This window comes from Choloepus didactylus, chromosome 3, assembly GCF_015220235.1.
Source record: "Choloepus didactylus isolate mChoDid1 chromosome 3, mChoDid1.pri, whole genome shotgun sequence".
In the NCBI taxonomy this organism is placed as follows: Eukaryota; Metazoa; Chordata; class Mammalia; order Pilosa; family Megalonychidae; genus Choloepus; species Choloepus didactylus.
Genome location: NC_051309.1, coordinates 2,009,705 through 2,032,549, shown reverse-complemented (window position 1 = coordinate 2,032,549; position 22,845 = coordinate 2,009,705). Strand labels below are relative to the sequence as shown.

At 48.7% G+C, this 22,845-nt stretch overlaps 1 protein-coding gene across 1 annotated transcript in view; it reads right to left on the bottom strand.

The window, feature by feature from the left end:
• Positions 1-7,290, bottom strand: part of NSD2 (nuclear receptor binding SET domain protein 2) — a 61,750-nt gene extending 54,460 nt beyond the window's left edge. The window contains 2 exon segments of the mRNA XM_037829251.1: positions 4,554-4,716; positions 6,668-7,290. Of these exon segments, the coding sequence (XP_037685179.1) occupies positions 4,554-4,716; positions 6,668-7,204 (700 nt within the window). The 5' untranslated portion in view covers positions 7,205-7,290.
• Between the last annotated feature and the right edge of the window lie 15,555 nt (positions 7,291-22,845).

The following is a 22,845-nucleotide window of genomic DNA, read 5'->3' as shown; positions in this document are numbered from 1 at the left end:
AGGGGCCGCCTGGCCGCCTCACCTTCTGCCCCGATGGCTGCTCACCAGGTCCCGGCCTCCTGAACTGATGCCCACAAGGGCACCAAGGCGTGTGGGGGTTGCCCCAGGGCCAGAAGACACGGAAGGGCGCCCAGCAAGCAGCGGGCAGCTGGCGCCACAGCTGGATTGCCCAAGCTCAGTTCCTGGGGGCACCAGAGCCTCAGAAGAAGAAGACCCCTGCAGACCCACTGTGGAAAAGGCCCAGGTACCACGCAGCCGGAGGGCCTCCACACCCAGGAGGGGACCCAGGACCAAAGACCCAAGACTCAGGAGGGTCAGACTACCTGTAAACGTGTTGAGAAAGGTGCCGGCACTTGGAAATAGAAGAAGAAAAGTAACTCCCTGAGACCTCCCTACCGTAACAGGAAAACAGAGACAATAAAAAGCTGCACAGCAGAAAATCACTTGATTCAGGCCCCAGTTACCTGAAAGGAGAGTGACGGCACCAGGCCCACCTGGCCCGTGTCCGTCTCGGAGTCGCCTCTAAAGCATGACTGATCTCCTTTCCAACCCGGCCAGTCAAGCCTCAGCATTCTCATCTGCCCAAGCTGCCTAGCAGGCAGCAGCCAAGAAAAGTCTGTTGAGACTTCCATCAACTTATACGTTCAAAGGAAAATGTGGACTTTCAAAATAATGTAAAAAATGTAGATGGAACTGTAGCTCCAGAGTGGTGGTTCTCTTCTGCATACACATTATATTTCAATTAAAAAATTATTAGGTGCATTAAGATCCACAGATTCAAGCACATCCCTAAATCCCAAGCGTAATAAATAAAACACCACACCTCCAAATAATAAAGGCAATTTGGGGTGGGAGTAGGGGTGTCACAAGCAGTCTCTCTAAAAAAAAAGAAAAGGGCCTGCTCCTCGGGACCCCATGCTCAGACCCAGAGCCAGGCCTTCCCCACCGAGGATAGCTCTGGCTCTGCTCCTCGGGGAGCCCGCACTCAGACCAAGGCTGTGCCCTCTCCACCCAGGACGGCTCTGCCCTGGGCACACTGGCGTCCACCAACCCCGGTCCCGTGGGGGCTGCAGGAGCAACACAAAGAACGAGCACAGTTTCTGTGCAGCATTAATGACACATCTGAAAAGTAACTTAAGAAAAACAATTCCACTTACAGCAGCATCTAACAGAAATAAAATACCTAGGAATAATTAACAAAGGAGGTGAAAGACTTGTTACACTGGAAATACCAAAAACACTTCTGAAAGAAATTAAAGGCCTAAACGAACAGAAGCTATTCTGAGTGCAAAGGTTAATATTATTCATCTTAATATTGTCCAGATGGCAACACTGCCCGCAGCAGTCGACAGATCCAATGCACTCCCCTTCCAGAATCACAGTCTGCCTTTTTTGCAGAAATGAAAAGCCAATCCTCGAATCACATGAAAGCATAATGGGCTCCAAATAAGCAATCAACCTTGAAAAAAAGAACAAGTTGGAGGTTCACCCTTCCCAAACTCAAAACTTAACTGCAAACCACAGAATTACAACACATGTGGAACTGGCATATGGACATATAGACAACAGAACAGAACTGAGAGCCCAGAAATAAATCCAGTTGACTTTCCACAAGGGAGTCAAGTCTATCCAAACAGGGAAAGAACAGTGTCTTCAACCAAACGGCGCTGGGACAACTGCAAATCCACATGCAAAGACAAATGTGGACCCCTACTCTCATCGTGTATAAAAACTAACTGAAAAGGGATCAAAGACTAAAATATAAGCACAAAATCATACATCTCATAGAAGAAAACATAGGGGGAAAATCTTTACAACCTTGGATTTGGCAATGGATTCTTTACACCAAAAGCCAAAGCATCAAAGAAAAAATAAATTGGGCTTTGTGGAAACGAAAAGCTTTTATGCATCAGAAGACATTATCAAGAAAGTAAAAAAAAAAAATCTAAAGAATGGGAGAAAATATTTGGAAAACCGTGTATCTTGATAAGGGTTTAATAACCAGAATACATAAAGAACTCCTACAAACTCAACAGCAAAAAGAAAAACAACCCAATTTAAAATGGAAAAAGAATGTGGTTGATATCACTAAATTGTATGCTTGAAAGTGGTTAAAATGGGACATTTACACTGTATATATGTTACCCACAATTTTTTTTTAATGGACAAAGCTCTGAACAGACATCTTCTGAGAAGATACACAAATGGCCATTAAAAGCACGTGGAAAGATGCTCAGGCATTGGCAGCCACTAGGAAAACGTGTGTCAAATCCACAGTGAGGTCCCACGTGCGTCCCCAGGCTGGCTGTCATCAGAAACCTGGAAACCAACAAGTGCTGAGTCGAGGCCGTGGAGGAACGGCAGGACTGCAGAGTGGCAGCTGCCGTGGAAGGCCAGCTGTCAGCCTGACAGTGTAGGACAGCGCCCGCCACACGACCCGGCCACCCCGCTCCTGGGCAGACAGACGGAAAGCAGGGGCTCAGAGGTACTTGGACGCTGCAACCACTATCCACAAGAGCCGAAAGGTGGCGGCAACCGAAGTGGCCATCGACGGATGAGGGGTAAACAAAACGGGGGCCCGTCTACACCCTGGGATATTACCCCGGCCGGAAGGAATGACGTGCTGGCCCATGCGACAACACGGGTGACCGTCATGACCGCACGGCGTGTGAAATGAGCCGGTCACAGGAGGACAGTCCTGCACAGGAGGCATCTGGAGCAGCAGCCTCAGGGAGGCAGAGGCAGAGCAGAGGCTCCAGGAGCTGGGGGGGCTCTGGAAATAGCGGTGATGGTCACACAACACTGTCAGTGCATGTATGTCACCCACTGCACACTGAGAAATTTCTAAAATGGTTTCACGTTATGATATTTTACTCCCATTAAAAATGTGAAAGGAGAAAAAAAAGAACAAGGAATGTAATACATAACTATTTTTTGGGGGGGGGCTCATTTTCACAGAAAAATGCCAGCTACTTAAACACGAACGCGTGATAGAAGTGGGCGGCCACCATTTCATAGCCCACAAATGGACGATTCAGAGAAGCATCGAGGCTGTGAGGGAGCCCGGCCCAGGCAGCGGGAGGCTGGGGGTGTGACCTGCAGCACCGCCACCCATGCCGTCCCACCCCACTCAGTGCTGCCCGCCACTGCTCTTCCCTGACCCCAGCTCTCTTCAAGGGCTGGGTCTGCTGCCGGGCGGAGGGCCTGGCCCTGACGTGTCTCGACTGCTCTTCAAAGGCCAGCCTCAGCCAGCTGCGGTCGCCTCCCCCCGAGCTGCCCCCTGGGGATTGCGCAGGGTGCTGTGGCCCTGGCAGGGTGACAGCCCTTCCTTCCGCGGATGAGGTGACTGGTGTCAGCCACATCTCACGGTTCTGAGCCTGAGTACCTTCCCCACGCCACCTCTATCATTAAGAGGTGCCCTGCTGGCCTCTCAGACCTACACCTGATCGTAAGGGACAGCCAGATGCGGGGGTGCAGTGTCGAGGGGGCAGACACGGGGTGGGGGGTGTCTTCCTGATCGGGGAGACTGGAGGCAGCCAAATGCATGGCACACGCCGATTCGTCCCAGGAACACTGGGCAAACATGAGTGACAACTACAGCAAAGGCTGTGCTGCCAATTCCAAGTCTGCTTAAGGGGCTGTGGAGCTAGGCAGGTCGAGAATCGCCCCTGTTCTGGAAGACTCTGCTGGCACACTCAGGGGCGAAGGCTGTCATGCCTTCAGGTGGCACGGCAAAGCCGAGTGTGTCTACGGAGACAGCCAGAGCAGGTATCACAAGATGTCAAACGCTGGTGGACCCAGGCGAAGGCATGCACATGGCCGTCCCCTGAACTGCATGCTCAAGTTTTTCAAGCAAACAAACAAAATCCTTTATTAAAAAAAGCAACCCAGAACAGCATTAACCCGTGTGCTCGAGAAGGCAGTGTGGGGCCCAGGCCCCACGTGCTCAGCTCTGACTCTCCCCTCGCCGCAGCTCAGCAACCCAACGTAAATTCACGTTACTCTAGAAGAACTTGTCAGAACAACCTCAAACCTCCTGATGCCTCGTTGGCCCTTCCTCCAGAAGCTCATGTACACCTCACCCAGTTACGTGAAATTCCCATTTGCTTTAACCTGTGTTGAGGACATACTAATTCCAATGCGCTCTTCAGCTGTTCCAAGTACAAATTTATATTCCCAAGTTTCATGAGACCAACAATAATTTTTAGATTTTTCCCTCTTCCCACAGGCCTAAGAAACTAAACTTCCACATTTTTCTCACATAAACTTAGTAAGTAATTCTATTTCTGCAAGTCACAATGAAATAAATCACTGTATATATAATTTATAAATCATTTATCATAAAATCTGAAAACCAATACCAGGTAAAGTACACTCCTCTTTTAACGTCCCTAACTAAACGTAATCACACAAAACACAAACCCAAGTTGGATATGAAAGGAAATGTAACAAATCACATCCGATTCAGTCACTAACTTCAAGTCAAGACACAGAACCGAGCCACAAGGTGTGCCCAGGAGGAGGACGCGGCCGGCCAGGCGCGCACAACGTACCTTTCAGCCGGGTGCAGCTGTGCAGGAGTGGGTCGGCAGACACCATGCAGGGCCACCATGGGTAGCCCGACACCTTGGACCACACCAGGTCACCCACACCATACTTGAGAAGGTGGTCCTTCTCTCTGCTGACCCCGGGGTAGGACTCCTTCTTGGCTGGGACCTGAAAACAAACAGCAACTAGACCTCAGACGGCAACCCCCAAACCCAGCCTCTGCCCCCACGCCCCCTCACTGTTTCTTCAGGCAGAGCCCCAACACCACAGCACCAACACCATCCCTCTGCCCCCCCCCCCCGCCCCCAACCAAGGTGCAGCACCGGGCCGGGCACACAGCAGGTCTGGCGATGGTCTTTCATGATGTTTCACTCACCTTCCCAAAAAGGGGTTCTGAGGAGCCCTGACCCCAGCTCCCGAGGCCCCTGCCACAGCCTCATGGCTCAAGGGCAGTACTCTGGAATCATGGGTCACCTGACACGCCAGCTCCCCCTTGTCAGCGGGTCTGGAGCTCCCCGAGCTCCAGTTTCTTCCTCCGTAGGATGGGGGCTGGCCCTGGGCTGAATGACCAACACGGGCAAACATCTCTCCACCCGCCCCCAGCTCTGCTCTCCAGCAGGAAGCGGCCCGGCCAGCGCAGCCCTGTCCCCATCCCCAGTGCCCCCTTCTTCCCTTCCTGATGGACTGAGTCACCCTTTCTGCTTGCAGCCTTCCCTACGCCTTTATGTTATGTGGATTAATGTGACATTATTACAGGATAGCAGCTGAATGGATGGGCTCACGCCACGAGACCACTCTCAATTCCCAGGCAAATTGCTGGACTTCTCCAGGCCTCGGTTTCCTCCTCTGTGAAACAAGGCCAGCAGCTGTGGGGGTGTCAGGCAGAGCTGCCACACCACGTGCTCCCAGAATAGGCAAGGCACCCCATTTCACTGTCTCATTTAAGCCACAGGACATTCCCATCATCTCCATTAACCAAAACCAAAAAACCTTGCCTGAGGACACTCGGGAGCCACCCCTCCTAGAGGTGCATGAGAACCCCACCACCTGGGGGCTCCAGAAAATCACCCATCAGCCCAGGTTGCTAAACTAGACTTTTAAAAAGTTCACCATTGAATGACATTATTAGCAAGAACCAACCAACTCCCAGGTACCTGAAAAACTTTTTTTAAAGCTTCAAAGCTCTTCAATGCTTTATAAACTATTCCAAAGATATTTTAGCCTTTCCCCCTCCTATCTGTGGAAATCCTAAATGAAACCCCGCAACTATAGTTTAAACGAAACATTCCAGCCTTGGTGACAGTGCCAACCCAAGCTGGCTTCCCGCTCCCCTTCCCTGCCCGACGCTGCAGCACTGACAAGTGCAAGTGGCCAGAGAGCAGCCATGAGAGGGCACCGCCAGGCGGAGAGAGGCAGGGGGGCCTTCCAGACCACTGGCCCCAATGAGGCCAGCACGGACCAGGGGAAGCGCACAGGGGAACTGCAGTATCTGCCCCCTCCCGTCCCAGGGCCACATTTCTTCAGCCTACATCCACTTAAGGCCCAGGGCCATCAGAGGGACATTTCAAGACATGGTGGCACAAACCTCTGAGGGTTCCTTTGTCTTAAGAGAGCGCTCCATCCAGTCTCTCACAGCATCAGGCTCTGCGCTGGGAGCCGGGGGACCATAGGAGGAGCCGGCCCTCAGCTGGTGCCTGGGCTGGGAACAGGGATGCATCAGGGAGGGCGGGACGGGCACAGGAGCTCTGCACAGCTGTTTCCCGCTCACCCCCGGCGCAGGCTTTAGATGCCCCACACGAAATCCTGGCCCGTCTCCCACGGCCCTCCTGGAGTGAGAACCAGGAAAGCAGGACAGCCTGAAGGTCAAGAGCTCTGGAACTCGCCAGACCTGGGTTCGGAAACTGGTTTTGCCTCTTCCTGGCCATTTTAACACGAACACTTGGTTAACCTCTCCTGGCCTCGCGGCCGGCTCTGCAGGTAGCTGGGGCCTCAGGGAGATGCTGTCCAGGTGCCACCCACCTTCCCACCACGGGCCAGCCCCCCATGGTTCTCATGGCACCAGCGTGCTGTCACATGCGGCTGCTTCCTACCAGGCCCCAGACAAAATACCTAGAAATACCTTTTTGTCAGCAGGACCCAAGATCTTGGACACCAAAGCTGCTTCGACAAGGCCCTGCTCCAGTAAAGAGTCGTATTTTATGCTTCTCTTTCTGCTCCTTCTGGCCTTGTTTTCTGGTTTTTGTCTGTTTTCTTCTGACTGGGACATATCTGTTGCACTGTCGCCACAAATAGAAGACTCAAAGAGGGGTTTCCCATTCATGTATGTTTTGGTGATTTTTAGCTTAATTTCTGGAGAGCCATTTTTGATAGGGGTAGTATTAGGTGGAGTCCCAATTCCTTTTGCTTCCTGGGTCTCAAAACGCAATTTGGCATCATGAGTGCCAGGTTCTCCATTAAATACGCAGGAGGTGAGATCTTTGAGCTTCTCGGCTGGGATAAAGGGAAGTGCATCGTGGCCATTAAATTTCTGCATGGCCCCCTCCTGCAGAGCGGTAGAGAGCTGGGCTTTGCTGAGGAACACAGAACATTCCCGATTCACTTCACAGTTCTGAGTCTTCCCATTCGCATTGCCAAGGACTTCTGGGGTCTGCTTCATCTTTATCCACTTCACGGTTTTCTGAACCGAAGGAAGCACTGTTTGATGCCGAAGTGCATGCAGCCCAGACGTCTCTGTTCTTCGAACACTGCAACATTAAAAAAAAGGACATATTACATTTAAAACCTAGGCTAAGAATGCCAATTCCTCCACAGCTGTGTGTTTTTTTGAGGCAATTTTTAATGTTTTTATCATGATTTAGGTCACAGGAGGCAGTTCTAATTGGACAAGAAATGACACAATCTCTAAATGATCACGTTGAAAGGAGAGGCCACAAGGAATTTACACAATGAACTCCAAATCGGTCCAGGACACTGGTTGCAAGCCTTGCTTCTACCGCTAACTAGCAACACAGCCATGGGCACCTGGCTCGATGTGCGTCACCCCAAGACCCACACGGCACAGCAGCACAGATGCAAGACACAGCACCGCCACGGGGCAGGTGGCCACCATGGGGCGAGGAACGTGCCAGAGGTCAGCCAAGGTGATGGGGGCTTCGGCCACCTGCCCCAGGTAGGGGCTCGGCAGCAGGCCCCCAGCGCTGGACGACCCGGCAGTGTGGTTCCTCGCCTCGAGCACTCAGGACAAAGGCACTGCCATAGCAGAACCTGTGCTCAGCCGCCACCCGAAGCACCAGCAGCCGAGGCAGGGCCACGCGAAGGCGCAAGAGAGCAATGGGCACCACCGAGCGGCCCGGGAAACACTGAAACTCAGCACCCTGATCTGAGGAGCTCCTGTAACCCTGCTCAAGGACATAAAGGAAAATACACACTTGATGACAGAACAGGAAATCACAGAGAAACAGAAACTGGACAAAGGATCAAACGTAAATCCTCTAGCTGAGAAATACAGTATCTGAAATAAAAAGAATCACTGGACGGACGTAACAGCCTGTTGGAGATGACAGAAGAGTCAGGGAATTTGAAAACAGATCAGGAGGAATCATCCAGCCTAAAACACAGAGAAAAAGCATTTTTTAAAAAGTGAATAGAGCCTCAGCTATTTGTGGAACAACAATAAAAGGTATGGCTGCCACCAAAAAGGCAAAGTGTCCTTTTGAGACAGAAAAAAATATTGGGGGGGGGGGAGGCCAAAAATTTCCCAAATTTGGTGAGACATAAATTTACAGATTCAAGAAACTTAGCAAACACCAAGTGCAATAAATATAAAGGAAACCACATTCAGGCACATCAGCCAAACTGCTGAAAACCAAGGGGAAAATCTTGAAACAGTCAAGAAAAAAAAAAGACCTGCCACATACAGAACACGATGTGAATGCCCATCTACTTCTCCTTGGAGCCAGAGGAAGAAGACAGCGGAACAGCATTTTTAAAGAACTGAAGGGAAAACTGTCAGCCCAGGATTTGACATCCAGCAAAAAGAACCTACAAGAATGAAGGCAAACTGAAGACACTGTAAGAAAAAATAAAAACTAGGAATCTGTCGTCACCAACCGACGCCACAGGAAATGCAAAAGAAAGTTCTCCACATTGAAGGGAGATGAAATCAGACAGAAATGTGGGTCTCTAGCAAGAAGTGAAGGGCACCAGACATGGCAAATATGTGAGAAGATATAAAAGACTATTGAAAGCAAAAATTATAACTTTGCACTGGGGCATGCACACCCCAGCCGTGACGGGAGGACACCACCATCTGTGGCCCGGGGCGGGAGTGAGCGGGTCTGTGCAGCCACGCAGCGCTGGCGGCTCGGCTCGAAGGGGACTGGCAAGCTCAGGGGCACCCCACACTCCCAGACAGAGCAAGCCCCCCAAAATAACACAAACACACAGAGCCAAAGGAGAGACACGTGTGAACTAGTTGCTAACATTTTACACAAAAATTCAGACTCCTGGCTTCTCGTTCACTCACCCAGGGTCGCCCGGCCAGGAAGGACATGGAGCCAGGAGTTACCTCCCTGCAGGCGCCTGGGTTGTGCTGTCCCCAACGCATGTCAACCACACTTTCCAGAAGTGCCTGTTCCCTGCTGATATTTGCATGTTTCTCTGAAATCCCTGAACACGTTAAACATCACCACTCCAAATACCTGATGTCCCTGTAGGTCTGTTTCCAGTCTTATTTTTTTTTCTTATTTTCTCATTTATTTGTGTTTTATAATATTTTCCCCTGCTGACGTCCTTCGACTTGTGTCTGGGGGAGCCCTGGAAGCCGGGCTCTGCCTTGGCTCCCTCCACAGTGCCGTGAGCAACTGACCACTTCACTCTACGTCTTTACGAGTTCTTGTTTTTACCAAAGTTATAACAAAAAACTTAGAAAACCTTTCACTTTGTCTACATTTCAAGGAGAACATCAACCCCAAACAAGGCTGGCCGAGGGCCATGGCACAGAAGCCGGGAGCGCCGTGCCCAGCCTCATGGGCCGCTTCGGTGGGGGGGGGCGGGCAGGAGCAGGTCTCTACATACAGGAGAGCGCAAAGCACAGCAGGGGGACCAGCCCGTCCTGCCTTGAACAACATGTTTGGCATTTTCCCACATTTGCTCCAAGCCTTCTTTATAAGAAAGAAAAACGAACTTCAGGTCACAGCAACGATCATCTGTACGTCACCCAGGAGACCCCTGGGACGCCAGGGCCCTGGAGCTGCCCACTGGCCGCCAGGAGGCGGAGGGGCCCGTCCCAGTCCCACCTCGGGGCAGCCTCTCCCAGGGCGGAGGTCGGTGCTCAGGGAAATAAATGGAACAGACTAAGAGGCGACAGGTTATCCCGACACATTATCCCGTTATCCTGGAGCTGCCTTCCTGTGGGCCCCGGGTGGTTTATGTAACTGCTAACTTGTCACACATCACAATCCAGGTCTTTATAACTGCTCGGTGTTGTTTACCACATAAATACGCCATTCTTATTATTTAAATTTTTACAGAGCATAGAACCTGAGGGAAAGTTTCCCAAAACATCATACAAAGCTGGCATAACCCTCATACCAAAACCAGAAAAAAAGAGAATAATAAAACAGCTACTTTGTGGGTGCACTAAATGCCACAGATTCGTACACTTTAAAATCGTTATTTGTCTGTTATGTGAATTTTAGCTCAATTAAAAAAAAGAAAACTACAGACCAGATCAGTCAAGTATGGCTGTGAAAAATCGACACAGACTAAGTAAACGAAATTTAGCCATGTGTGGAAGGAATCAGACACCCGGCCAAGGTGTGGGGAGAAGCTGGCACCTGGAATTCCAGCGGTGCTGGCCATGGGCAACACAGCCAATGCCAGGAGAAGGCGGCGGAACAGGCGCTCAGAGAGGGCAGGTGGCTGCACCCCCTCGCTCGCAGCAGGAGCAAGCAATGTGCAGGTCCAGAGTGGAGGGGATGGCGGTGCAAGTCCCCACGCAGAGCCCACAGCAGGAGGACGGTCCAAAGGGACATGAGTGGGACACACGGAAACGCTGGGACGCAGACTGAACGCTTCCTATCAGTGCTGAATTTCCCGCATTTGATAACCATCCCACAGGTGGCTGCACAAGGGCATACCCTTAGTCTGAAGAAATGCTCGGGGAAGCAGCGTGCGGTCCAGGAACATGACATGTACAACCCACGCTCACACAGTTTTGTAACCATCCTGTAAGTCTGAAGTTATTTCGAAATTAAAAGTTTAAGGAAAAAAAAACAGCGCCCAGGGTTCTGCACAAGGTAAATGAAGATAAATGAAGACAATTATACAAAAACTACAGAACACGAAGGATAAAAAGAAAATCTTAAAACCTAAGCACCTGTGGATGATTGCATGGTATGTGAATACAGCTCAATAAAACTGAGTTAAAAAAAGAAAAAGAAAAGAAAACTGAAGCCCCTAGAGAGTTAGTCAGCGGCAGGCTCCAGCTGGAGAGAAGCAGCCTCGACAAAACGAGGACGTGGAGCATCTGCAGAGTGCTGAGAGAAGGCAACCGCCCAGCTGGAACCGTACACCCAGCTACACTATCACCGGAACCTGAGGCAAAATAAACCCAGCTCAGAGGCACACCGGCTAGGCAAGAATACAGACCCAGTTAGGAAGAAGAGGGTGCACACAGCAAGGGAGGACACTTAAAGGACTGAGGCACCACTTCCCACACCCACACACCTCCTCCCAGCAGCCCCGATTACATGACAGGAAAAGTCTCCGGAGGGGCTGAGACCCCCGAGGACGAGGACACTGCAGCAGCGGGGCAAGGCACCGGACCCGGGAGCGGGCCAAGCTGACCCGGCCCTGCAGAAGACCACAACTGAAGACGTTCTCTCGGTCAGTTTTTTCCTTTTAACATATTTACAACTACAAATGTAACATATGTTCACTGTAAAAAAGAAAGAAAATAGTGAAAATGGAAATATGGAGGCTTTCTGAGGGGCTGGGGATTGGGGTGGGAAGAGCCAACATCATGGTGTTCTTGTCACACGCTCTTAGGAATTACATGAGTGATCACGTGCATTTCATGGAGTATCTAAAACACAAATTGTTTTAAAAATTGCCTGCACAGCCACCTGGTAGAACAGGGCAGAGGGGGCACCAGGGCCCCATCAGGCTGCGCACACTCCACGCCCAAGCCCCCCGGGCCTGCAGCCCTGGGAGGGGACACAGCTCAGGGCACAGCCGTGAAGCCCCTGTAAGAAAGCCAGCGGGCTCGGTGCACACGCACCCCAGAGCCCGAGGGGGCCAGGTGATGGGGCCAGCCCTGGCGACAGGGCAGCAGGGAGGGCAGCAGGGAGGGACCTGGCAACAGCAGCCCAGGTTCAAAGCCGTTCCCTGAGCACCAGACCCCGGCCAGCCTCTGGAGAGAGAGCAGTCGAGAGAAGACATTCCTTGTTCACTCTCAAGGAGCTCAAGTTCTAGAAGGCGAGACAGTAGAGACAGACCCCATGACACAGTGGGGGAGCAGCGTGGGGGGCAGGGGCACTCCCGGACAAAGGCTGACCTAGGCCACTGACGCATACACCCCGCTGCGCCCCAGGCCTAATCCTGGGATCTTGGGGCAGCCCTTGCTGAGTTATACCAGGAAAGCAGCCTCCATAAGGAGCCATGAGGCCAGCACAGACCTCGTCTACGACAGGGTGCAGGTGACCGCTCCATCACTCGGACGCCCAATAAAGAGCATCGTTACAGAAAACATACAGGTTGCTCAGAGCACAAGTCCGTTTCTCCCGAGGAAATGCCAGCCTGCCTCCTTTGTGGTCTGGGCGGTGCAGAGCTGGGAGCTGCAGGCCACACGTCCGTCCTGCCTCCCTCCCCTTGGATCTCAGCCTGGACCTCACAAGATTACACGTATTTGGCGTTTTCTGTGGTCCCAATTATTGTTTTTTTTATTTCACTCTACATTTCTTAGCATATAACGTCAAATCCTGGGAACCCTTATGCACTGCTAGCAGGAATGCAAAATAATTCAGCCACTGTGGAAAACAGCCCAGCACTTCCTCAAAATGCTAAACCCAGAGTTACCTGTCAACCCAACAACGCCACTGCCAGGTACATACACAGGAGAACTGGAAACATGTTCATACAACTCGCGAGCACAAATGTTCACGGCAGCTTTATAAGCTACCCAAATGGCCACCAACAGAAGGAGGGCTAAACGAAGCGTGATCTATCAGTACAATGGAATACTTTTCAGCCCTAAAAAGCAGTGCGCTCTGATATGTGCAACAACACAGAGGAACCTTGCAAACAGGATGGCAAGGGAAAGAAGGCAGACCCAAAAGGCCACGTTGCCCTAAGATTCCATTTAAGGGAAATGTCCAGAATAGGCAAATCCATAGAGACCGCAGGTAGATCAGAAGTTGCCAGGGGGTGGGGAAGGAGGCTCTGGGGAGTGACTGCTTAGTGAGCACAGCGTTTCTTTCTGGAGTGATGAAAATGTTCGATAATTAGGTAGCAGTGATGGCTGGACAATACTGTGAAATCTACTAAACACTGCCAAATTGTACACATCAAATTGGTTAAAATGGTGAATGTTCTGTGAATTGTCTCATTTTTTAAAACGTAAAATATTTCATTGAATGGGAAAGGTATTAAACACATTGGCTTGTGTCGCCATGTATCAATCTTTTCACTATTTTCCCTCTCAGACATCCTCAAGGAATAAGTATGATGCGGTGGATACAGCAGAGGCATCTGCTCCTCAAATGGGAAACTCTCCAGGTCGAAAGAAGACACGATTCAAGGTCACATGAGCCACGGTCACAGCCCTGCCTCGTGCCACCGGACTGGCAGGCCACCCTGCTCCGCCCGGAGCACAACGGGGGACTCGGTCTAGGAGCACGGTGAAGCAGGAGGCGGCCTCTGAAAGCAGTGAGACCCAGGGAAAGTCAGCGGGGACCCGGGTGGCCCTCAGCCCCTCCAGGCAGCCACAGAACAGCTCTGAGGACTTGGGGGCATCTGCTGACCACTCGGCCCTCAGTGAGCCCCTTCCCACTCAAAGACCTTCCAACAGCTGCAGGACCCCCTCCCTCCGCCAAGGGCCACAGCACCCCAACTCCTAGGGTAGGGGGGAGACAGCGAGCCAGTCAGGTGCCTCCGTGGTCTCCCAGGTGCTACCTTCAACTCAGTCAGGAGGAAGAGAGGAGAAAGGAGGGAGGGAGGGAAGAGGGTCGGGGAGAAAGAAGGGAAAAGGAAAAGAGGGAGGGAGAAGGTTGGCAGGAAAGGAAGTGAGGAAAGGAAAGGAGTAACATAGGAGAGAGGAAAAAAAAAACAACTTGACGGCTATGCCGATTAAGCTTCCATATAACAGGAGTCCCAAAAATAAATCAAAGAAATAACTCTAGAAACCGTCCCACAAATCAAAAGGTTGAACAATCAATAATCAAAAACCTCCCAACAAAGATAACTCAGCAGATAATAAAAAATATATTTACAGCCTCCCCCTCCCCAGCCCTGAGGATCTGGGGGAAGGTGCGGATGTGTTGGACTTCCTCACCTGGATTGGTGTTGATGTTGTCACAAACATTGGGACTGGCGGTTTGATGTGCTGAGCCCTCAAGCATGGGACTTGCCCTTATGAAGCTTGTCACCACAGAGAAGAGTCTAAAGTTGCATGTAGTTGTGCCTAAGAGTCTCCCCCTGAGTACCTCTTTGTTGCTCAGATGTGGCCCTCTCTCTCTCTAACTGAGCCATCTCGACAGGTGAACTCACTGCCCTCCCCCCTACGTGGGACCCGACTCCCAGGGGTGCAAATCTCCCTGGCAATGCAGAATATGACTCCCGGGGATGAATGTGGACCCGACATCGTGGGACTCAGAGTATCTTCTTGACCAAAAGGGGGATGCAAAATGAGATGAAATGGTTTCAGTGGCTGAGAGATTTCACATGGAGTCAAGAGGTCACTCTGGTGGACATTCTTATGCACTATATAGATAACACCTCTTAGGTTTTAATGTATTGGAATAGCTAGAAGTAAATAGCTGAAACTACCAAACTCCAACCCAGCAGTCTGGACTCCTGAAGACAATTAAATAATAATGTAGATTACAAGGGGTGACAGTGTGATTGTGAAGACCTTGTGGATCACACCCCTTTATCTAGCGTATGGATGAGTAGAAAAATGGGGATAAAAACTAAAGGACAAATGGGGTGGGATGGGGGGATGATTTGGGTGTTCTTTTTTCACTTTTATTTTTTATTCTTGTTCTGGTTCTTTCTGATGTAAGGAAAATGTTCAGAGATAGATTGTGGCGATGAACGCATAACTATGTTATCATACTGTGGACAGTGGATTGTATATCATGGATGATTTGTATGGTGTGCGAATGTATTTCAATAAAACTGAATTTAATTTAAAAAAAAAAAAAAAAAAAAGATAAGCCCAGGACTAACAGCTTCCCTGGTGAATTTACAAACATTCCAAGAACTCACACTAGTACTACCACAAGCTTCCAGAAAATAGAAGCGGGGGCACTTCCTAGCTCAAGGCCAGTGCCACCTCATACCAGAGCCAGACAAAGATACCACAAGAAAAGAAAACTACAGACCAATATTATGAATGCAGATGGAACAAATACTAGCAAACTGAATCCAACAGCACATAAAAAGAATTATTCACCAACATCAAATGGTAGTTCTTCCAGGCATGCAAGAAAATCAATGTAATACACCACATTCACAAAATGAAGAGGAAAACACCATATGATCCTTTCAACTGAAGCAGAAAAGGCATTTGACAATATTCCACAACTTTTCCTGATTAAAACACTCAGAAAACTAGGAACAGAAGGAAATATCCTCAACACAACAAGGGGCATACATGAGAAAGCCACAGCCAATATCCTACTCAATGGTGAAGGACCGAAAGCCTTCCCTCTAAGATCTGGAACAAGACAAGGACGCCCACTGTCACCACTGCTATTCAACATTGTACTGGAAGTTCTGGCCAAAGCAATTATGCAAGAAAAAGAAATAAAAGGCCTCCAAATAGGACAGGAAGAAGTAAACATCTCCCTATTTGCAAACTATATGATCCTATACATAGAAAATCCTGAAAAATCCACAACAAAGCTGCTAGGGCTATTAAGCTCATCAGAGTGGTGGGGCACAAGACAGACATGCAAAAACCAGTAGCATTTCTATATACTACTAGCCAGTCAACCAACCATCTGCAGAGAAAATCAAGGGAAAAATTCCATTTATAACAACAACTTAAAAGTATCAAATATCTAGGAATATATCTAACCATGAATGTAAAGGACTTGTACATGGAAAACTATAAAGCACTGCTGAAAGAAATCAAAGACAACCCAAATTTGGAGGGACATTCCATGTTCAGGAATTGGAAGACTAACTTTTGTGAAGATGTCAATCCCACCCAAAACGATTAACAGATTCAAAGCAATCCCAATCAAAATTTCGACAGCCTTCTCTGCAGAAATGGAAAAGCCAGTCATCAGACTGACATGGAGGCACCTGTCTTTGAAGCTGTTCCTGAAGCGACAGCCATGGGGATTGATCCTTTGGGAGAAAGGGGTTCATCACGGTGGGCAACCGAAAGCGGTTCCTGCATGAAAAATGACCAAGTGCTGAAGGCTCCCTGCCACTGTGGCGTGAGAGGGAGTTACCTGTCAGTAAAGTGGCCAGTGATCAGCCCCAGGGCAAGCTGGGAGACCTAGCTACCTATCTACTCTTGTCCTCACAAGAGACCAAGGGAGCCAACTTGGACTTTCAAGACACAAAAGTATTATTTGTTATGGTAACACCTACCAGTGGCTCCATTTGATCATTTACCTTGGGAGGGAGTGTCACAGCTGGCAGCAGTGCCAACACAGACTAACTGTCAGCCAGGAAAAGGAACTCACTCCATTATTTGAAGAACTGAGACAAGTTGTGGAAGTTTCTTAATCTGACAGTGGATTCGATATGTGCCTTATCTACACTATAGCAGACACAGTATCAACTCAGCAATCTTTAGACCACAGTAACACTTGTATCCATGTACTCAGGACCCCTTTTCCACTTATACTAAGAAAGGGCCTGTAGATATAATTGTTGGACAGACTGTTATATTTCCTCGTGTGGGGTCTTTTCCTATTTAGTGAGATCTGGGGACACTACAGAAATGGCTCAGTTGGTCTCAGCTCTGTCGCTGGATATGAAAAAGATTCTCTCAGCGGATCAGAACCAACGTGGTGCACTGGGTCACCTGAGCCAGCTGCCCCTGATGCAAAACGCTCTCAGGCCTTCGGAGTGAAACAGGCCCTTTCTGTTACATCAATATTTATAATGAGGACATACTGTTCTTCACATTAAATTTTATTTCTTTGCGTTGAACATGAGGAAGATAAAATGTAATAAAAGTAATAAAATCAGTACAATCACTAACTTCCCTATGTATGTGCTATTTGTAGTACAGATGACTATCACTAATGTTTGATTCTTCTCAGAGGATGCTGCTCTTTACCTAAAACGCAATTTACAGCTAATGGGTTTTCCCCCCACTCTGCTAATTATAATAGTGTTCTAATTTTTGTGTGTTCTTTATAAAATTTAGATGTGATTTGCGATTGAACTCAGTTTCCAATATTAGTATGTATGTAAACATGATAATACAACCAGTTTTTTCATACAAGTATAAATAAAGTAGCATTTTTAAGAGTATAGCTTGAGCACTATATAGGTCTACTTTTTTTGAGATTTTTCTTCCAAAAGTTTAAAGAACATAGTTAACTTAACTTATTCTTTAATTCACATGAATAAATAATGAGTATTTCTTGTAGACATGGGTTTGGAGACTCTTTACCTAGAATAAACTATCAATTGGAAAATTTTTAGTTATTTTTTTAAATTTATCTGGAAGGGTAAGGGGCCCTGAGTAGTGAAAAACATCTTGAAAAAAGACCAGTGAAGTTGGAGGGCTCATGCTTCCCTATTTTAAAACTTATTACAAAGATACAGTGGTCAAAACAGCACAGCTTTGGCACAAGGACAGACATACAGACCAATGGAATGGAACTGAGAGTTCAGAAATAGATCTTCACATCTACAGCCAATTGATTTTTGACAAGAACGCCAAATCCACTCAATGTAGAAACAGTCTCTTCAACAAAGGGTGCTGGGAAAACTGGATAGCCATAGGCAAAAAAATGAAGGCAACCCCTACCTCACACCATATACAAAAATTAACTCAAAATGGATCAAAGACCTAAATGTAAGATCCAGACTAAAACATTCTCAGAAGAAAACTAGAGAAGCAGCTTTAGGACCTTGTATTAGGCACTGGTTCCCAAGACTTTACACCAAAAGCATGAGCAACAAAAGAAAGAAAAAAAAAAACGTAAATAGGACTTCATCAAAATAAAAACTTTTAAACATTTTATCAAAGGATTTTATCAAGAAAGTAAAAGAGACAACCTACAGAATGGGATAAAATATTTGGAAACCATATATCCAATAAGGACTTAATATCCAGAATACATAAATAACTTCTATAACTCAACAACAACAAAAAGACACACAACCCAATTAAAAAATAGGAAAAAGACTTGAATAGACATTTCTCAAAAGAAGATATACAAATGGCCAGTAAGCACAAAGATGCTCAAAGTCATTAGCCATAAGGGAAATACAAATCAAAACTACAAAGGGATATCATTTTACACCCGCTAGAATGGCTACTATTAAAAAAAAAAAAAGTAAAACAAGTGCTGGAGAGGATATGGAAAAACAGGAACTCTCATTCATTGCTAGTGGAATATAAAATGGTGCAGCTACTATGGAAGACAGTATGGTGGTTCCTCAGGAAGCTAAGGTAGAATTAACATGATATGGCAATCCCTCTACCAGGTATATACCCAAAATAATCAAAAGCAAGGATGTGAACAGGTATTTGCACACCAATGTTCACAGCGGCCTCATTCCCAATTGCCAAAAGGTGGAAGCAACCCCAGTGCCCATCACCAGGTGCATGGATAAACAGAATGTGGTCTATCCACAGTAGGGTATTATTGGCAGTAAAAAGGAACAATGCTCTGATGCCTGTGACAATACAGATGAGCCATGAAGACATGCTGAGTGAAATCAGCCAGGCACAAAAGGACACATACTGCATGACCGCACTGACATGAAGTAAGCAGAATATGCATATTCATAAAGTGAGAAACTAGAACACAGATTACCAGGGGCCGGATGGAGAAGAGGAATGTGGAGTTGACGTTTAATCAGTGTGGGGTGATGGAAAGGTTTTGGCCATGGGTGATGGGGACAGAGGCACAACTCTGGGTGTGTAATTAACCCCACTGAATTGCATATTCGAAAGGGATAAAAAGGGAAATTTGGAGTAGTATGTAAGCTATGCCCCTCCACAAAAACCCACAGAACTGTACCACACAAAGAGTAAACCCTAATACAAACAGCGGACTAAAGTTCATAGAATGATTACAGTATTGTTTTGTGAACTCTAACAAAGGCTCCACACTAATGCTAAGTGTTAATAGGGAAACTGTAAGAGGTGGATATACAGGAACTCTGTACCTTCTGCATATTTCTGCAAACCTACAACTGCTCTAAAAGGAAAAAAAAAAAAAGGCTGAACAGAGCCAGCGAGTGACCAGTATGCTGAATCAAAAAAGACCAATACAACTTCCAGAAAGAAAAAGGAAAAACCAGGTCACATGCAAAGAACAGAAATCCAATGCCATCAGACTTCTCAAAAGGGAAGAAAACACCCCTGGGAAGCCCAGAATAACAAGGCAATGCCACGTGTAGCTAACCTACCATCCACTCAGCTGAGCGAAGCAGCAGGCACGAGTGCAGGATGGGGACAGGCACGCAGGGTCCCTAAGGGCGGCCCCCTCACAGCCACCAGCGCCGGGAGCAAACCAAGATGGGGGAGCACGAAATAGTGGTGCACCCCGGAAGACAAGAGGGGATGGAGGGAAGGGCCCTACACAGACTGTGTCTCAGGACACAGAGCCAGGAGCAGGCCACAAGAGGCCCAGGTAATCACCGTGAAAGGCCTTTCACGTGGCTCATCTGGAAAACGCAGGTGAGTCAGAGGCAGACAGGTAGAAAACCACGGGAACAGAAAGACACCATGATTACCATCAGAAAAACAAAACAGCTTACAAGAAAGTAAATGAATCAAACAAGTCTATGGCTTAGATGAATACAATTGACAATATTAATTTTAACCAAAAAATTGTCGTAAAACTGAAGTGGATTAAAAGTGGTCACACACCGAGTTCTCAATCTGGGGGCTTTCCCTTATGAGAAGTTTGTTGCTGCAAAGGAGAGGCTGAGCCCACTTATAATTGTGCCTAGGAGTCCCCCGCACCCAGAGACCACCTTTGTTGTTCGATGTGGCCCCCTCTCTCTCTAAGCCCACTCGGCAGGTGAGCTCCCTGCCCTCCCCCCTACATGGGATGTGACTCCCAGGGGTGTGAATCCCCCTGGCAACGCAGAAGTGACTCCTGGGGATGAGCCTGGACCCAGCACTGTGGGATTGAGAAAATCTTCTTGACCAAAAGGGGGAAGAGAGATGAAGCAAAGTAGGGTTCCAGTGGTTGAGAGATTTCACATGGAGTCGAGAGGTCACTCTGGAGGGTATTATACGCTACACAGATATCACCTTTTAGTCTTCAGTGGGTTGGAATGGCTAGAGGGAAACACCTGAAGCCGTCGAACTGCAACCCAGTGACCTCGATTCCTGAAGACGCTTGTATAACTATGGAGACTGCACAGTGTGACTGTGTGATTGTGAAAACCTTGTGGCTCAACTCCCTTTATCCAGTATATGGACAATGAGTGGGAAAATGGGGATAATCAGATGAAGAATAGGGTGGGATGGAGGGGATGGGAAGGTTTTAGGTTTGTGTTTTTTGCTTTTATTCTTATTTTGGAGTAAGGAAAAGGTTCAAAAATTGATTCTGGTGATGAACGCACAAATGTATGATGGTGCTGTGAATAATCGATTGTACGCTGTGGATGACTATAGGGTGTGTGAATGTATCTCAATTAAACTGTTTTAAAAAAGATAAATGAACAATGGGGGAGGAGGGGAATGGGATGCCTTGGATGTTCTTTTTTATTTCAATTTTTTTTTTTGGAGTAATGAAAATGTTCAAAGTTTGATTGTGGTGATGAAAGCACAACTAGATGACAATACTGTGAACAACTGATTGTACACTTTGAATGGTTGTATGTCCTGTGATTACATCTCAATAAAATTGCAATTTTTTAAAAAGTGGCCATACATTCTTGTGGCGATGTCTGTTTCTCCACACCCTCAGTCCCTGCCTGGGCCTGCGACTGCTCTCCCCAGCGGCCGATGCCAGGTTGGCAGCTGGGCAGGTGCGGCCTCCTCCTGGAACCCGCTGCCACGCCAGGGGCAGCCCTTGTAGCCATGCCGCACCAGCACGCCAGCCACAGAGAAACCAGACAAACCATGTCCACATCGCAAAGGTGTCAACAAATAAACGGGGCTGTGTTTCCAGTCTCTAAATTCTGGAACAGCTTATGATGCAGCAATGGGAGACAGGAACACCGGGACACCAGCAAGAAGCGGGGACGGGAAGGAGAGGAACGTGGAAGGAGAGAGCTAAACCCACGTCTGCCACAGACGACACCTAGTTCACAGCACAAGTCTGGAAGTTTCAGAACGAGCAAACTAGGCAAGTTGTTTTTTAAAATGCATATCAATACCAAAAGAAACAGCCAAAAAAGCAAAGCGGTTGCCTCTCAAGAGTGGAAATCATTTTTTGTTATGAGCCTCCTAGAACAAGTTGTCTTTGCTGCATGTGTTTCAGTTTGATAAAGGGAAAGATAAGTTGGACATGCACCTAGATATTATAGTCATAATTTTCCTTTCACTTTTCTGTATTATACAAATAAGATTTATTTTCTGGTTATAAATTATTTAAAATCATTAAGCTTTCTATTTTGCCACAACACTGCATCAAGGCACCTCCAACTCCAGGCCGGACCTCTGGCTCGGCCTCTGCTGTACCAGGCCCTGCCGTCAAGGGCGCAGAGCTCCAAGAGCGCAGCTCGAGGCCTCAGGCCAGTGGCAGAGGCCAGAGGTCAGAGATCCCACGGGGACACACGAGGGTAACAAGGACAACCCTCCAAGGGGGCACAGCCAAGACTGGAGCCCTGGCCCCCACGCGCACCTCAGCCCCATGCACGGCCCGAGAAGGGCCTGACCCCCCTGAGCCTCAGTCTCCCCACCATGCACCGGCAAGAGGCAGACTCCCTCCATCCTAGAAGCTTGCCACCCACAGAACGACCGGGGCCCTCCCCAGGGGGTGAGAAGGCTCCGCCGATAAGCTGCTCAGTCACTGCCCCTCAGTGGTACCCTGGGGGACCGGCCTCGACTCTGGCTCTTACCCACTTACTCTGCAGATGCGCCACACTCCCCCAGGACAAAGCCAAGGCCACTGAAGGCCGCCGTATCTGACAACCCCCCACCACCACCACCGCACATGGCTTCCAAAGGCTCACCAGCGCAGGAACCACTACTGCTTCAAAGCAGCCAAAACTGCAAGGAAATAGGAGCTTCTTTTGCAGATTTCAGAATTCATAGAAAAGAACCAGTAAACTCTTAACAACATTGCAACTCACCCTCCCCAAATAAAATACACCATTTCAGATAAAGAACAAAAGCAGGGAAACCTAGGTTTTCCATGAGCAGCTTTCTCAGAAGTACTGTTTGGAAGCTCTCACTTTAGGGGGTGCCGCTCTACTGGCGCCTCATTTCCTCAGCTTGGGGAGGAACACACTGCCTGAGGGGTGCCCTCATGCCAGGAGCTCTTGCGCCAGGTGGTACCCCCTCTGAGGCCACACGTGGCAGCAGGGGCAGCAGGTGAGAAGCGGACTCCACAGGGAACACAGACCCAGGCCAGGCACAGGAGGGCTGCCCGCCCATCTCTGCCCACCCAGCCCCACACGCACCACCTGCTCTGTCCTGGTGAGTCAGCGCTGGGTGCTGGCACCTGCCCTGGTGACGTCCCCATGCAGCCACCCACCCGACACCTTCCACGTGCACACGCGGGCACCTGCCATGGCAAGCGTGGCTCCAGGAACACAGGAGTGAGGAGCCCCTGCCTTGGTGGAGCTTCCGTGCAAGCCGGGAGACAGATGATGGAAAACAAATGCCATAAAGGAGGTGGCCCCTGCTGTGGAAAAGGGGGGCCCAGGGGAGCAACCTTAAGGAGCAGGTCAAGGTGGGCTTCAACCGGA